The sequence below is a fragment of the Magallana gigas genome, chromosome 6 (assembly GCF_963853765.1).
Source record: "Magallana gigas chromosome 6, xbMagGiga1.1, whole genome shotgun sequence".
Classification (NCBI taxonomy): Eukaryota; Metazoa; Mollusca; class Bivalvia; order Ostreida; family Ostreidae; genus Magallana; species Magallana gigas.
In genome coordinates this window covers 12,341,921-12,359,004 of record NC_088858.1, presented here as the reverse complement: position 1 = coordinate 12,359,004, position 17,084 = coordinate 12,341,921, and the positions used below count along the sequence as shown (strand labels likewise).

Below are 17,084 nucleotides of genomic sequence, written 5' to 3'. Positions count from 1 at the left end.
ATATCGTTAAAAAATAGATTTTAAATTGTCTCCATAAAATCATTAACCTTTAACATTTACGCCTAATTAGTATTTAATTTAAGTTTATCTAGTTGATTCATTGAGACATTTGATTTAAAACAGATGCAAAAATACATTCACTACGACCAAGTGTAACAGACGATCGCAGCTCCTGATGAGAATGAAAGTTTGCAAATTTTATGATGGGACAATCAAATCTCGATGCAATCTGACATCGAAAGAAAATGCAGCGTTCAAAGAAGCTTGTATAAATAGTGGTTGCAACTTCATGGGATTAAATCAGAATGAAGGAATAAAAGCCGGCTGCAATACCTTAGATCTATTTTCTAGCATGTGTAGAGCTAAAGGTCACAATGTAAATTGGAGGATTTTCCCGCTGAATGATTGCAGGAGTAATACTTTTAACTTGTCTTACAAAGATATACATTGAAATATCAATTTTCGCATAGAATTAGTGATTTAATAATACTTTTTTAATCATTTTTACGAATAAAACCGAAATTCAAATATCTAATTTATGAAATGCAGACCACCTTCTGATTGTTACAATTTTTCTGATGCAATGTCCATTTTTAACAGGACCTACATGTAATTCCCACTTAAATATGGAAACTAACTTTGGTAAAGGAATTCCTGGTTGCCCGCACACTTGTGGTTTCACCTTTAAAGGTAATTGCACCCTACCGTTTGCCGAGGGCTGCAAATGTAAGGCAGGATATCTCTGGGATGGAAACAAATGCGTGAAGCCGAATAATTGTGGTTGTACGACTCCAGAAGGAGATTATATAAGTGTAGGTTGACAAGCTTTGAATGATTGACACTGTAGTAAATTATAAACTATTAATATTATTCTTAAAAATTTCATGCTCCAACAAAAGTGAATATATATATATATATATATATATATATATATATATATATATATATATATATATATATATATATATATATATATATATTAACCATTAATAGTAGTGTAATATACTGGCAGTTCTCAAAAAGTCAATTCATGTTAAAGTCAAAATAATGATGCAATTGTTTTTAAGTTCTTAACAATTGTTTTTTAGATTGGAAAAACACTGACAACTAATGATTGCTCCATGGTGTACAAGTGTGAGAAAGTGAATGGAAAAGCAACGTTACAATCCGAGCAAGGTCCTTGTGTCAATACTAATTGCATTTTTAGGAATGATCAACCTAAGTGTACAGATTGCAAGCAGGGTTATAAGAAAACGTCAACTGGATGTATACCAAGTATGTTGATAGCCGTGTATTATCGTTACAGAGAGTAAACAACTAGCTGAAACACTTCACTTCCTAGAAATTGTTACTAAATCATGCACATAGATATTATTAGGAATTATCGTAATGTCACCAATTAGTGTTATTTGAAAAATATTAGACAGAAATTGAGTTGAGTTATCACTAGAGAAGTAAGAAGTTTTAAAAACATTTTTTCTCTACTCTTATCATAAAGCTCAGCCTCATTCCATGTAGATACAATGATGTTTACATGTCTATGCTTATATTGTGCAAATATATGTGTATATGTACACGTATCTATGTTTTATGTGCTTTCACATTGATGAAGATAAAAACAAATTAATAATAAAGGGTTTTCTTAAAGATACTAAACAGAAAAACTTTGTTTTTAAAAAACACATTATTCATATACATCACTCACATTTGGATTAGCAATCTTTTTTTTTTTCTTGTATAAACCGTCACTGAAATAGTCAAATTCACAGAAAACATATGATTTTAAATACATTGTACATTTCAAAGTCAATATGATCAAAAGGTTATAATTACATCTACCGAGTATATATGATTCCCTCTTTTTCATATGGAAACTTATACACGTAGTTGATTCATAGCTCTATAGGAACAGTCGGGCTGAAATCTCCACCAATCTTTACCGATCGGCCAAACCTAAAGCGGTCTAAGAAAGAAAAATCACTGACTGCTCGAAATAATCATCATGATTATTTTAGACTCAAATTCACATAGGAGACGATTTGGCTGTCTACGTTAGCTAACTTACTGATAAACATTAAGTGTAATTTAATGATTTTTTCTTATTTTTACGATCAATTTATTAATCTGTTAAAAGAAAGATGTAAATATAATCAATTAAATGTTTTCTTTAAGTGATTCATGCGGGTTATGAAGAAGGCCATCATTGCAGAAAAAATTCATAACCAGCCAACGAGGGTTATGTATTTTTTCTGCAATGTCGCCAGATTCATATCCCAAATGAATTAAGCTAGGAAAGCATTTCATTGTTTATATAAGATATGAAAATAGAAGAAAGTATTTATGATTTTGCTATATTCTATGAAACTACTTCTTTTTCAATTAGTAGCTACCCCGCTTCCAAGTTCACCTGCAACCCAGACGCAATTATTTGCTTCACCAGAAGGTATGCTATTTCATGAATGTTTACGTTATAAATCCAAAATGTACACTAATAAATACAGATATTTACAGATGTTTGTAACTTTATTTAAATCCATACTTTTTAGCAGTGACCACAAAAGGACCCGTGAAAATCACCACTCCCGAGAGACCAATGACCTTTACCATGGAAGGTAAAATTATCTGATTTTTAGCTCACCTGAGCTGAAAGCTCAAGTGAGCTATTCTGATCACATTTTGTTCGTCGTCCGTCTGTCCGTCCGTCTGTCCGTCTTTCTGTCCGTCTGCCCGCCTGTAAACTTTTCACATTTTGAACTTCTCTAAAACCACTTAACCAAATTCAACCAAATTTGGCTCAAAGCATTCTTATGGAAAGATGAATATAAATTGCAGAAATGAAAGAAAATTTTTTATTGAAAACGGAGGAAACCTCAAAACTGTAAAAAAAAAAAACAAAAAAAAAAACAAAAAAAAAAAAAAGGGGGTGCATTTTAAAAAATCTTCTTCTCAAGAACTACTGAGGCAAATTCAACGTAATTTAGCATGAATAATTCTTATGGGAAGGAAAACATAAATTGCAAAAAATTATGGGCTAATTCTGTTTCAAATCTGAGTTATTACGAAAATAATAAGAAAGAAAAGGCGTGTTTCAAGCAATTTAGAGCATCCATGAGTCTTGGTAAAATGGGTAGACATGAACGGGCCAGGGCAAAACAAAAGATTGACAGTTATTAATCTGCCAATCTCATTAAAATTTCAAGATATAGTATATTTGTATTTGGTGTAAATATTGCTGCAAAATAATGCGTAATTGGAATTGACGATTGCCGATCTGCCCCGGCATTTATTTTGCCCCGGCCCGGGTATGCTTACCCATTTTACCAAGACTCGTATTCCATAATTCTAAAACGAGGTTCTTTGTTTAAAGCAGCCATGACACTATATGATAAACGGGTCGACCTGACAATGATGAATTTGTTTGTTGTGCAACAGTTCGTGTACGGTGGGAATCTTTGAAACATGCAAAATACATTGGTGCCGATTTTGTGAAGTAAATTGAGGCTAAATATTTCAATGCGTTGACAGTTCTCACATATGACGGTGGTGTTAGCTTGTTGTGATTTTCGTTTCGTTTTCATTTATGCTTTGCGTTAACCTGGGAACTGTCGCTTGTATTTCCTGATTTTTACGTATCAAATCAAACAGAGACTTCGGTAAATCAAACAGTTTACTGTCTATTTGCGCAAATTAAGCAACAACTGATGCATTAAGAAAGAACTAAAATGCAATTCAATCAGGCTATCGGTAATTCGATATCATATCTTTTGCGTAATGGTAGAATAATGCAATATGTTTTGTTGAGATGTTCGACATTTTCTCGAGTTTATTCAGTTTAAATAGAGTTTAATATCGCTGATGGAAATATATAGGTATATACATGTATATGATTCATTTTGAAAAATAAATTGTGTTCTTTATTTGTTATAGTGCATGTTTCTTGTGTTTAATTGTTTACAATTTCTATTTACTTACCATATTTGAGTGTTAAGCTTCGAATTATAAGCAAGATACAGAGATTTGCTCACAATTCTATGTTTGTACACAGATCTGAGGCCATTCATTTTTTTCCATTTTAAATGCCGAAAAGGAAATACCAGGTTAAAAATCTTAAGCTGAATGTAATAAACTCATGTGAACACAATATGACTCAAACCTAGCAAAATTTTGAGCTCATCTTGCTTATAATTCTACGATTGACGCTGAAATTTTGGTTGATCATTAGAAATTCTATATGAATTAGAGTATGTTAAATACTTGTACACAAAAAAATTAAAGAATGCGGACTTCCGGTTTGGTGCGCGCCGAAAATGGCATGAATTTTTCGGGGGAAGAAAGGTGAGGTTTATTTCGATGACAAATATGTTTAAAACGTGTGGGACTCAACAGAAACTTTGCTAAGCAATCATAAATGACATTCCAGTGATAATTCATGGTCTTGGGGGTTCCAAAGCGTAAATTAATGTATATAGTATATTCGAAACTGGCAGAGGAAATTCGAAATGGGACGCACGAAGAGCGATAAAGAGAAAGAGAAAGACGTTAGTCCTAAGGCAGCACAGGAGGTAGATGACAGTGAGGAGGTGTCTAACAAGGACTTAAAAACGCTGTTTACGAAGCTGATTAAGAAGTTGGAAACGTCCATGAATGCAAACCTCGAGTCTCTAGGGGAAAAGATATCAAATGTAAGTACGAAATTGTCAGAAGTAGAGAAAGCCCTAGATGACCAGAACCTGAGAATCACTGACCTCGAACAGATGAAGTCTGAGAAAATAGGGCCACAAGAGGAAAAAATTACAGAGTTGGAGAATCAAGTAGAAGAGCTGCAAAGATATATAGACCAACAAGAAAACCGTTCTAGGAAATATAACTTGCTGTTCTATGGCCTACCCAAAGTGGATAAAGAAGATACAACTGAAGTTGTCCTCAATTGTCTGGAGTCAACTCTTGGGGTTTCGGAAGCCAAGGATATCATAATACAGAATTCGCATAGGATTCCAAAGAACCCATCTAATACGTATAAACCGAGTGCGCCGGAGGCAATCATTGTGAAATTCGCAAAAATGGCAGACCGAAACCTGATCCTCCATCTCGCCAGGGTTACAACTCTTCCGAAAGGTATGGCAATTCGGACAGACCTCGTAAATCACCTGAAAAAAAAACGTAGCGAGCTAGCCAGCAAAGCATACAAACTGAGGAGGGAAAAAAACTTGAAGACTCGGATCATAGAAACAAAAGATGATGTAATTCTCCAGTGCCGTAGAAAGAGTGAAGACAAATGGATCCCCTACCAAGGATGACTGAGTATAGTTAACATAGTGATAGATCATTATTATTAATGAGTCCTACAGGTAGCCTTATTAGCCTATTTTCCGTATATATGCAACACAAGAGGTTTTTGTGGCTATTCAAAGCTTATTATAAACCTACCTCACATTCTTGTTTGAAACTTTTCAATTTTTTTTTTTGTTTTTTGTTTTTTGTTTTGGTGTAAGTAGATGCACAACCCGGAAGCTTTTGGTTTTTTAAGCATGAATGTTGTGTGTGTATATGTAGCATGTTCAAACACAAACTTAACAACTTTATATTATGTCATATTTTAGTATAACGTCTGTAAACTGCAGGGGGCTAAATGATAGTAAGAAAAGAAAGGATGTTTTTAATTACCTTAGAGATTTAAAATCTTCCATTTATTGTCTCCAAGATACCCATTGTACAGAGAATGAAAAGAGTTCAGTATATGCCCAGTGGGGACATGATATTTTGATGAGTGCAGGTAGAACAGATGCTAGAGGAACACTAATACTTATGAACAATAATGTAGAAGTTAAAATATCTTCAACAAAATCTGATTCCAATGGAAACTTTATTATTACCAATATGTTAGTAGATAATAAATATAATATAACTTTGGTTAATTTATATGGACCAAATAGAGATGATCAAGATTTTTACTCAAATGTTGGAAATATTATAGAAGAATTTGGTAACGAATTTGTTATTTTATGTGGAGACTGGAATGTAGTTCAAGATTTTATGTTAGATTGCCATAATTATGTCAAAGAAAACAACCCCAAAAATAGGATAGAAATACAAAATCTTAAAAATAAATTCAATCTGGTAGACCCCTGGAGAGTAAATAACCCAACTTCAAAAAAATTTACCTGGACTCGTCGAAATCCCACAAAACAAGCTCGATTAGACTATTTTCTCATATCTGAAGAGTTAATGTCAATTTTAGGAAATGTTAGGATTATTCCAGGTTATAGAACAGATCACTCAATAATTAATATTGAATTTAAGATTAATGACTTCGAACGAGGTAGAGGATTCTGGAGATTCAATAACTCTTTGTTAAGAGACAAAGAATATATATTGAAAATCAAAGAAATAATTAATGACACAGTTTTTGAATATACAAGGCCTCCGTACGTGCCAGGGCCTGATGCGGAATTATATATCCGCAAAGATTTATTCTTAGATGTATTGCTAATGAAAATCAGAAGCTTATCCATATATTATTCATCACTTAAAGCTAAAGAAAGAAAAGATAAGAAAAAAGATTCTATCACTCAGATTAAAGCTCTACAAGAAATGTATGACATGTGTCCTTCACAACTTTATTCAGATTTATTAAATGAACTTCAAACAGAGTTGGAAGATATAAGAAAATATGAACTTAATGGACTACTAATAAGAAGTCATTGCAAATGGATAGAGGAAGGAGAAAAACCTACTAAATATTTTGCTGCACTTGAAAAAAGAAACTATATAAATAAAAACATATCTAGGCTAATAAATGACCAAGGAGTAGAGATCAATAATCAAAATGAAATCTTACATGAAGTAAAAAAATTTTATAAGTCATTGTATGAGAATAAAGATCATTTACTTGAGGAGGTAAATCTTCAAGAAGTGATTATGGAAAAGGATGTAAAAAAAGTTACAGAAAGTATGAGAAATAAATTAGAATTAGAAATAACTAAAAAGGAAATATTAGAGGCATTAAAACTATTTAAAAATGATAAATCACCAGGAACAGATGGATTTACAGCAGAATTTTTTAAATTTTTTTGGTCTGATATTGGATCTTATATATTTAACTCCTTTAAATGTAGTCTTGATTCTGGTATCCTTTCTCACTCACAAACACAAGGAATCATTTCAATCCTACCAAAAGGACAAAAACCCAGAGAATATCTTAAAAATTGGAGGCCAATTTCACTTCTTAATGTAACCTATAAGTTATTATCAAGTGTCCTGGCTAGCCGTATGAAGCCCATTCTTGTTGACATAATTCACGAAAATCAAAAAGGTTTTTTAGCAGGGAGATATATCGGGGAGAATTCCAGACTACTTTATGATATTATACATTACTGCAATGAAACTAATACCCCAGGTCTAATTCTCATACTTGATTTTGAAAAGGCATTTGACTCAGTCTCTTGGAAATTTATTTCTAAAGTTTTAACATTTTTTAATTTTGGTGAGAATTTCCAAAATGCAATAAGAACTTTATTTAATAATGCAAAACTTTGTGTGATACAAAATGGTATATTTTCAGAATTTTTTAATATGGGCAGGGGATGTAGACAAGGGGACCCAATATCACCATATATTTTTATACTTTGTGCGGAAATAATGGGCCTTATGATAAGAAACAACATATTAATTGAAGGGATTAGTGTAATGAACAAAGAATATAAATTACTACAATACGCAGATGACACAGTGTTATTATTAAAAGGTTCGAAAAATTCAATTAAGTCAGCACTTTCTTTAGTTAATGAATATGCAAAATACTCAGGACTAAAACCTAATTATGATAAAACTAAGTGTGTAAAAATAGGACCCTTATCAAACAAATCAAATGAATATTTCAAGGATTTTGAAAAAGTTAACTGGTCTCAGGAACCATTTACAGTTTTAGGCATTACTTATTGTGTAAACTTAGATAATACATATATATATACGAGTTAAACTTTAAACCAAAAATCAATGAAATGAAACTATCAATAAGCGCATGGTCTAGAAGAATGCTATCTACAGCAGGACGTATCACAGTAATTAAAAATTTGATTCTTCCAAAAATTACGCATCTTTTAATAAGTCTTCCTAATCCTCCAAGAAAACATATAAAGGAAATTGAAACAATTTTTTATAATTACATATGGAATTCAAAAACATCAAGAGTAGCCAAAAGTAGCATTATTCAAAGTTATGAAAAGGGTGGGCTAAGAATGATATGTCTTGATTCTTTTTGCAAAAGCTTGAAAATCACCTGGATACGCAGATTTTTTAATGATGCTTGTCAGTCAAGTTGGAAAGACTTGATAATAAGTACTTTTCCAAATATTTTAAATATGACAATTGTTGGAAGACAAATACTATATCAACTGTCAAAAACTTGTAAAAATCTATTTTGGAAAGATGTTTTTTTGTCATTTTTTGAACTTAGAAAATGTACTGACAGTGAATTATCTATTTTAAGCCCGATATGGTTTAATGAGTCTATATGTATTAATAACAAATATGTCTTTTATAAGCAATGGTTTTTAAAAGGTGTACATCAAATACTACATTTTTTCAACAATGATGGTACAATAATGAAATACGAACAATTCTATAACCAATATGACATTAAACCTCCGTTTACACATTTTTTTAGGAATTGTAGATTGTATTAAAAAGTTGCGGTTAAACTATGATACAGAAATTATTCTTCATTTTAAGAAATTATCCAGAATTTTTGCGGATAGTTAGGAAAAATAAACAAGGCTCAAGAGACTTTTATGATATTTTTATTGATGAGAAATGGAAAAAACCAAAATCAGAATTGAAATGGGAAAAGGAACTAGACATGAATGTAAATAACATATGGTGGAAAAGACAAAACTTATTATTTTTCAAAATAACTAACGACGTACAATTAAGATGGTTTCAATACAGGATTGTACATCGAATTATTGCGACTAATACTTATTTATGTAAGATAGGAATAGTTGAATCAGAGTTATGTACATTTTGTAGATGTAATGCAGAAACGATTTGTCATCTTTTTTGGGAATGTGAATATGTGAGTGAAATCTGGGATAATTTACTAGTTTGGATGAAGGACGAATTTGAATTAGATATACCATTGAACAAAATAGATGTTATATTTGGTAGATACTACAAATATTATAACATTTTCAATATAATAATATGTATTGTAAAGAGACATATATATAGAAAAAGGAGTAGAAAAGAATTACCCTCCTTTACTGGAATCAAACGTGAAATACTTTATTATTACAAATGTGAAAAATTTATTTACACGAAAAATTGTGAACTAGAGAAATTTCATGTAAGATGGGCGAGGCTGTCCTTTAATAATGATTGTTGATTTTAAGCCTTTTGCCCCTATGATCTTAGATATTACAAAGTAATTTATTTTTGTTTACTGTAAAATGCTGATTTTTTGTACTTGATTATGATGCAGAGTAATGTGCATATACATGCAACTGAATGAGTGGGTGTATGAATGATGTTATTTGTAAAAACACCCTGTTTCAAAATTTTTTCAATATATATAATGTTAACTTATAGACTCCAAGGCTCCCCAACCTCGGCTATAAGAATACTTCTACATGTTCTGGGGTAATAAAAACAGTTATAAAAAAAAATAAAAAAAAAATTAAAGAATGATATGCTGTATATAACTACTCTCTGGGGCCCCCTCTTTATACATGTACAATGAATAATGTGAAATGTGAGTAAGTAAAAACGACATCGTTAAAACAGTTTCCATAGTTCTGACACATTTCTGTTGCGGGGATAAAAGAATTATCGCTATTCCCAAGAAAATATTACAGCAGAAAATTATCCTGGTTTGTAGCCATTTGTTATTTTTGAATAAAAATGAAAATAATGGGTGAGCCATAGTAAATAAGAGTGATGTGCCTGTCAATACGGTAACATTGATTTTTATAGCTCTTTAACATGTCACATGACAACATTTTTCATTCCAGTGTATTCATCAATCAAGTGTGAGTAAAGTTATAAAAGTCACGAGTTTACGCGAGGTAAACAACAGTCATTTAATTATAATGGAGAAGACAAATTAAATTGTTGAATATTTTTAATTTGAGAAATTGAGCGCATTGAGGTGCAATTTTTTTCTTCACATATATACATGTAGGATTTTTTTGATAAAATACAATAACTATTATATTTAAAAAAAAGATACAATAACTAGTAAGTAGTTGAGGAAGAAAATGTACCTACATGCTCTCATATATTTTGATTGCTTTATTAAGTGGGGGAGGGGAGCAGAACGAAAATACAGGGAATTAGAAGTTATATAACAGTGTAACCCCAAACAAATATTCAGTTCTATATCTTGCGTAGGATTTTCTTATTCTGTGTAAAAACAGTATTTCATGAAGGTACAATGTCAAAGATTACGTGTATGCAAAAATAAGTGTAAAATTCGAATACTTTACAATATTTATTTCATTGTTATTCTACCGAGGGCCATATGGCACAATATCTTTTGAACGCCCATTGTTGCTCAGGTGAGCGATGTGGCCCCATGGGCCTCTTGTTTCAATTCACGAAGCTATTTTAGGCTTGTCTTTGTTACAAATATTTTTGTCTAAACGATAGATTGTTATTCCTCATGTTGATCTTCAAACAAAACATCGCATAAAGTTATCGCAAAATTAATCTCGCCAATAGTGATGAAACCACATTATATATATATGCGTTTTTCCAAAATTCCAAAAAGTTCTCATAAATATTATCTTCTTACTTATTTGATGAATCAAAAAAAGATGAAATGTTTCAACAATTTTTGTCTTACTTTGAACTCTATGGTTTTTATTCTAGTTACCACGTTACCCAGTACACCAGTAACTCACACAACATCAACGGAAGGTAACCAATAGTAACCGAAAGTAAATATTTGAAAGGAAGCACCAATACGTACAGGGTTTTAATTAATTTCTTCCTGTGAAAATGCATATTCTTACTTTCCATTAAATTTTTTCTAGTCTTTCTGTGTGAAATGCCCAGTTCAATATGCAATGGACCGCATCATGTGGTTTATAATTTCCGTTTTGAGTATTTGAATGATATCAAACCTTTAAAAGCTATGCAGATAACATAACCGTAACATAACTCTACTATCACATTATGAATTGTTTGATCACCAAAACAATTCTTCAGATTTTTTTTCAATTCTTCCATGATATCACATTTTAATTAACAAATGTTACTTCTATTTGATTGATCCAAAACATTGGTTTTTTTTAAAGTCATGTTTCTTTTGAAACCATTAGGTCTGTTGTTTCAAAGATATAATACAATATAAAATTGATATTTTTACGAGAAAAATTACCTGAATGATGAATATAGTTATGCATTAACTTCAACACATTCATGTACAAATGTAAACATGTATATAAAGCTTATGTAAAGTAAATTTAAGAATGTATGTCATGTCGTCTTTAAGTCGATATAGAACCTATACCCGAATGATAAGCACTACCTTTAATGTGTATTAACGTGTTTTTGAAAGTAACAACAAAACAGTACGAGAGAACCACACCACGTGAAAGGCTCGAAACATCGACAATAGAGGGTAAAATTTCGTTTCTGTGTCTCATTGTACATTTACAACTTTCGTACAGAAAAAAATTATAAAAATATATACGCATGTTCTTATTCAACATTTGTATCAATGGTGAATATAACATTTGAGCCTGATACTGATCTTTATTTTACTCTTAAATCATAAAATCATCAAGCAGAAAAAAGAAAATGATAAGAATCCATCTTCAATTACCAATATGTGGTTTGTGAAAGATTGGATTTATAAAAAATATATGTGGTAACTAAGAATTTAAAAAGAAAGACTAAAGAGAATAGTTTTGTCTCAAAATACTGAAAAATAACATATTACAACATTTTTTTCTACTAATTAGATATTTACACAGGGTGTCAAAACTAATATTGCTTTAGTCTATGACATTATTTTTATTTTAGTAGCTAGTCCTCTTCCTAGTTTACCGGAAATCCAGACCCAAGGATATGCTCCACCACAAGGTACGTGTATGTAGTTTCGTGAATCATACTGCAACATATAGGCAAAACAATACTGAAATCCTTTGATTTTTCATTTTATAAAATTCAAACTATTTCTTGGACAGTGACAACAAAAGGACCCGAACAAGTCACAACTCCTGAAAGAATGATGACTTTTACCATGAAAGGTAAAACGAAACATGATTTTAGTAATTCAATTAGCTTAAGTAAAATTGCGTTTGTTTTTTAAAACCGTTGAAATTGAAACTTTCTTTGCAAAATCCTTTAACAATAAGCTAAATACATGAAAGCTGTAGATTCCTTCCAGTGTGCGAGTACTTAATTCCGCGAATCAACCGTTTTGTATCAAATAACGAGTATAAAAAATCGCGAATCGAACGCCGAATTTTAATCATACATGTAGTTTCATTTGGTTTATATCTGTCCCAAAAATTAGAACGAGATGTTATCACCCTTAAGGTGTACATGTGCATCGACAGAATGTAGCGCAAATTAAATTTATTTAGAAAAACTATTGCTAAAAAAACAATGTGCAAACAATTTTAATATATATTATTATATAAAAAAAGTTATTGAATTGATTATAAATGAATGAATAAAAATTTATTTAGGGAGTTCTTCAAAGTTTTTTATTTATGCTTTAGTTACAACGTTGCCCATTGCATCGGAAACCAAAACATCAACGGAAGGTAATCAATGAACTATGGTTAGAAAATACATGTATATGAAGTGAAAAACTAGTGAAATGTATTGATAAAGTTATCACCTTTCTAGGAAAATGTACAAGTACATGTTTTTTCTTATGAATAGCATGGGAATGTAATGTTTTAGCTTACTTACTGTTGAGGTATTCATTTCATACGAACACATCAAGTTTGTCTATGCAGAAAGGTTAATTCAATTTTTAAGAGGGATATTTAACTCAGTATGAAGAATTCTGTATAAGAATATAGGAAAATGCTTAGATTTTAAAGTTAAAGTATTTGGAGTTTTCTTTACTAAATGTTTCTACTAAATATTTATTGAAATTAATGGCTAAAATCATCATATGCCAAAGTTGAAGGCAAATCTGATGGTTAAGAACTGCGAACGCTAACGCCCGTTTCCCGCCTACATTTTACATCCAAATATTTCGGAATCTCTGTCAGATATTCAAAAACAAATTTATCTACTAAAAATAATGATCAAAACTTAACAAATCCTAATTAATTTGTATCAAAATCAAATTTGTAGTCAAAAGTTGTGGTTACGGGGGAACAAAAAAAATTCATTGAAATCGGTCTCTGTAAGTGAGGAAAATATTAAATAGCGGCCGATATTTGCATAAAAACTTTATAATCATATGTTTAAGTTAGATAATATAGTAAAATGTTATGTTAATTTATATCTGTTAATTATTTTTCGAAAATGTACAAATCAATTTTTTTTTGGGGGGGGGATTCTTTCGGTCTGTAGACATATGCCCCCCCCCCCCCACCCCCATGAAACAACAAATCCTTTGGTGTAGATATGCTAAATAACAATATATAAAACCGCTCAAAAGGAATTTTTGTTTCACGAGGGGAAAGACGTTTTAAAAAACATTTCCGTGTTCCGTTTTTTTCTTTTATGAAATAAGCTATTTTAACCCTTTGTTTGACCAAATCATTCATATTAAATGAAAATATGCATAAACGTTTACATTATTATGAGAAAATTACTTTAATTAGACAATTTTCAAAAAATGACTTTTAGGTAGGCGGCTAGACAATACTATCGTTCCCAGTCCTCTGTTGGACACCTAATGGACACTACCAAATGGTTAATATTGTTATACTATTCATTCATTTAATGAAACCAAGTCTTTGGAGGAAAAACTTTTCAGCTAACGAGACCGATATATTCTAATATTCTTTTTTTAATTTTTGACATTCTAGCAATACATTTCGTGTGTGAAAATTTTTATGATATCATATTATATATTACTATCAATATAAATAAAAATATTAAAAAAATATTTTTTTTCTTCTCATTATTACGGAAAACTCGGTATATAAACTCAGTTTATAAAGATAAAGCTCAGAAATGTTACTTTAAAGAACTGTTAAAGAAAACTTGGAATAGCTTGCAATTTTTGCAATCTCCTATGTAGTTACTCTGGCAAACCGAAAGTGAAACAATGTTTGGACCTATGCACAAATCATCACCGCTGACAAGACTTAGTTCTCGAAAATAATTGATAAATTCGCTGTAATGAATTCTAAAGCACTGTATTTCAAGGAAACTTATTTATAAATACCATGAAAATAGTCAGATTTTGAATGGTAGGAACAATTTAGATATTTTTTGTAGTGGTATGTATTCCTACGCTAGAGATTACTATAGTCTCGTTCAACCAGACGATCGGTGGTTTCCGTAAATTTTCGACAAGCAGAGAATCTCTCTTGCTTGTCGGAGATTAACGGAGACAGCCGAGCGTCTGGTTGAACGAAACTAGAGTCCAATATTGCTTGGATCCATACAATTTTTCAGAAATATTTCGATTATTGATACGTACCTTGATGGAATTAATAGTATCTTTGAATATTACACGGCATGATTCATATGGGTTTTATCGAAATTCTTTTCGGAAAAGTCCGAGTATTCATATTATAAAAAATGTGCGTAATTCAAATACATATAAACATGTATAAGAAACCACTTGCCAGGCAAAATAACGTATTGTTGATTCTAAAATAAAAAATAATCGATAAAATCAACTCCAGTCAGTACTTCAGTACTTTGATTTTTATTGACAGCAACAACAACACTGTACGATAAAACCACAACCCATGAAAGAGATGAGACATCAACAATCGAAGGTAAATCTTTCTGAGTCTGTTTATAAATAAATTGTTTTTTTTTACAAAATTAGAGTAAGATTGCCTTCGTTTTAAGATGTAAATTAAATGTATTGCTATTTTTCAAAGTAGAAAATATTTTACAGCTTACATATTAAAGCAAAATTTTTTAAAACAACATCAAGTGTTAAAAGGTAATCATTATAATAAAAATGCTAATGTATTTTACACTTGACGTTTGCTTAATCTGATTAAAATAAAATACAATTAATAAATATGAATTAATGAAGTAAAAATTAACACAAGAATACACAAACACACACACACACACACACACAAACTCTTGATCATTCATCATTACAACACAACAACGAAGATTAATTACCCACCCGTTATAAAGCCATAAACAAACACTCGTAATCATGGTGATTAACATCAGTGTCGAGTAGGTGTACCCTGTTTTCACACCTTCCTTCAATTTTTGGGGTGTCTCTGTCCTTCTGGCTATATGTCCGTTTTGTGAAGGTACATTTCACATGTTTATTTAAGATCGGCCGGTGTCCGGTTTTCAGTGGGGGGGGGGCGGTTTTCTAAGGATTTATATAAAGAGGGAGCTAGCCGGGACTTTTTAAATGGGTCGATATTGAGGGGGTGCTTGTTTTAAGGGGTGCCGGTATTGAGAAGTTTCGCTGTATTTCTAACCAAAAGAATTAGTACATTACGCTGTCCTGTAAATAAAAAAAATATGAAACGTTTTGTATCATTTTAAGATTTTTTAATAGAAAACAATGCCTCTTAATAACGGACTGTATTAAAACCTGTTTGCTAAAAAATTCTGATATTTAAAAAAATTGTGACAAATGTTTAAGATATGTCAATATTTCATCAATGAATTAAACTAAGATACTATTTTGCCTGTTGTTGCAATAAAGTGAAATGAAAAATTGTTTCAGGCAAATGCATCAATAGCAAATGCCCAACATTTGCTAGTTGTTTAGAAAATGTATGTACTTGCAATCCAGGCTTTGTCAACATTTCTGGTGAATGTAAAGGTGAGAATTTTTTTATAAAAGTATTAAAAAGGTAATTGCGTACTTATTGAATGATTATTAAGGCTTTATCTTACTGTTTAAGTTTGATACTGATGCGATCTCAGCTACAAATAGGAAAATGGAAAAATTTATTATTTATTTATTTATTTATTTATTTATTTATTTATTTATTTTTGTTGATCAATTTTTATTGTACTTTTGAATATTTTTTTTTCACTTGGCCAATATTTTAGAAAAATGTAAAGACTGTCCCTTGAATTCTCACTGCGTTGAAAATAAATGCACATGTAAGACAGGCTTTGTGAACGTTTCCGGGACCTGCATAGGTACGATATTCATTTAATCAGTTACCAAATCTTTATAAGTTATACACAAGTGGAAAATAGCTTGATAATTTTTTTTATGTTTCCGATACGTCCAAGAAAAACTATTCATTTCTTGATCAGTGATATTTCTTTGTTAAATGATTTGTTTTCCTGTAAAAAAAAAAAAAAAACCGCAAATGAACACGTACTATTTATTTCTTAAATTCCATGAGATATGATTTTTTCAGTGAAATGTCTTGATAGAAATTGTCAGACAAATGCTAGATGTGTCAGCAATAAATGTGCTTGTAAATTTGGATTTGTGGACTTATCTGGATTTTGTGAAGGTAGGAAAAATCGTGATGCAAATCGTGTACAAAATCGTTAATATCTATAATCGCATATCATACATTTTGATCATTTAGAAATACGAAAACAATAGGTTTTTTTCTTGCCAAAATTTTAGAAAATTAATTGAAATATGAAATTTGAACATTTTGAGACACAAGAGGTGTTAATAAAGACTTCTATTGCAAACAGTATTTTAATTAAAAATTATTACATATGATATTTTGAAATTTTGTTAACTGCTCGTCAGTTTCAAAATAAGTCGTGTTTCTTTTATTTTTTACATTGATTTGCTAATTGTAAAAGAGTATAACCATAAGATTTTACTTGTTTTAGTAAAATGTAACGACGGCAACTGTTCATCGAATGCACATTGTGTCAACAACAAATGTACGTGTATGTCTGGATTTGTGAACGTTTCTGGAGTATGCGAAGGTAGGACTTAATCTCATACATATACGTTTTAGTCCTGAATC

General features: G+C 30.9%; 1 protein-coding gene across 5 annotated transcripts in view; it reads left to right on the top strand.

Moving 5' to 3' along the window:
- LOC117689271 (zonadhesin) overlaps window positions 1-17,084 on the top strand; it is a 30,957-nt gene that overhangs the window by 8,516 nt on the left and 5,357 nt on the right. For 2 of the 5 annotated variants that reach the window (XM_066088471.1, XM_066088467.1), the window contains exons 8-22: window positions 124-413; window positions 601-812; window positions 1,089-1,275; window positions 2,384-2,443; window positions 2,547-2,612; window positions 10,867-10,914; window positions 11,558-11,620; window positions 12,025-12,084; window positions 12,189-12,251; window positions 12,729-12,773; window positions 14,862-14,924; window positions 15,857-15,955; window positions 16,189-16,281; window positions 16,509-16,607; window positions 16,945-17,043. In XM_066088471.1, the coding sequence (XP_065944543.1) occupies window positions 124-413; window positions 601-812; window positions 1,089-1,275; window positions 2,384-2,443; window positions 2,547-2,612; window positions 10,867-10,914; window positions 11,558-11,620; window positions 12,025-12,084; window positions 12,189-12,251; window positions 12,729-12,773; window positions 14,862-14,924; window positions 15,857-15,955; window positions 16,189-16,281; window positions 16,509-16,607; window positions 16,945-17,043 (1,547 nt within the window). The remainder of the gene's footprint in view (window positions 1-123; window positions 414-600; window positions 813-1,088; window positions 1,276-2,383; window positions 2,444-2,546; window positions 2,613-10,866; window positions 10,915-11,557; window positions 11,621-12,024; window positions 12,085-12,188; window positions 12,252-12,728; window positions 12,774-14,861; window positions 14,925-15,856; window positions 15,956-16,188; window positions 16,282-16,508; window positions 16,608-16,944; window positions 17,044-17,084) is intronic. The other 3 variants (XM_066088468.1, XM_066088469.1, XM_066088470.1) reach the window with 3 other exon arrangements.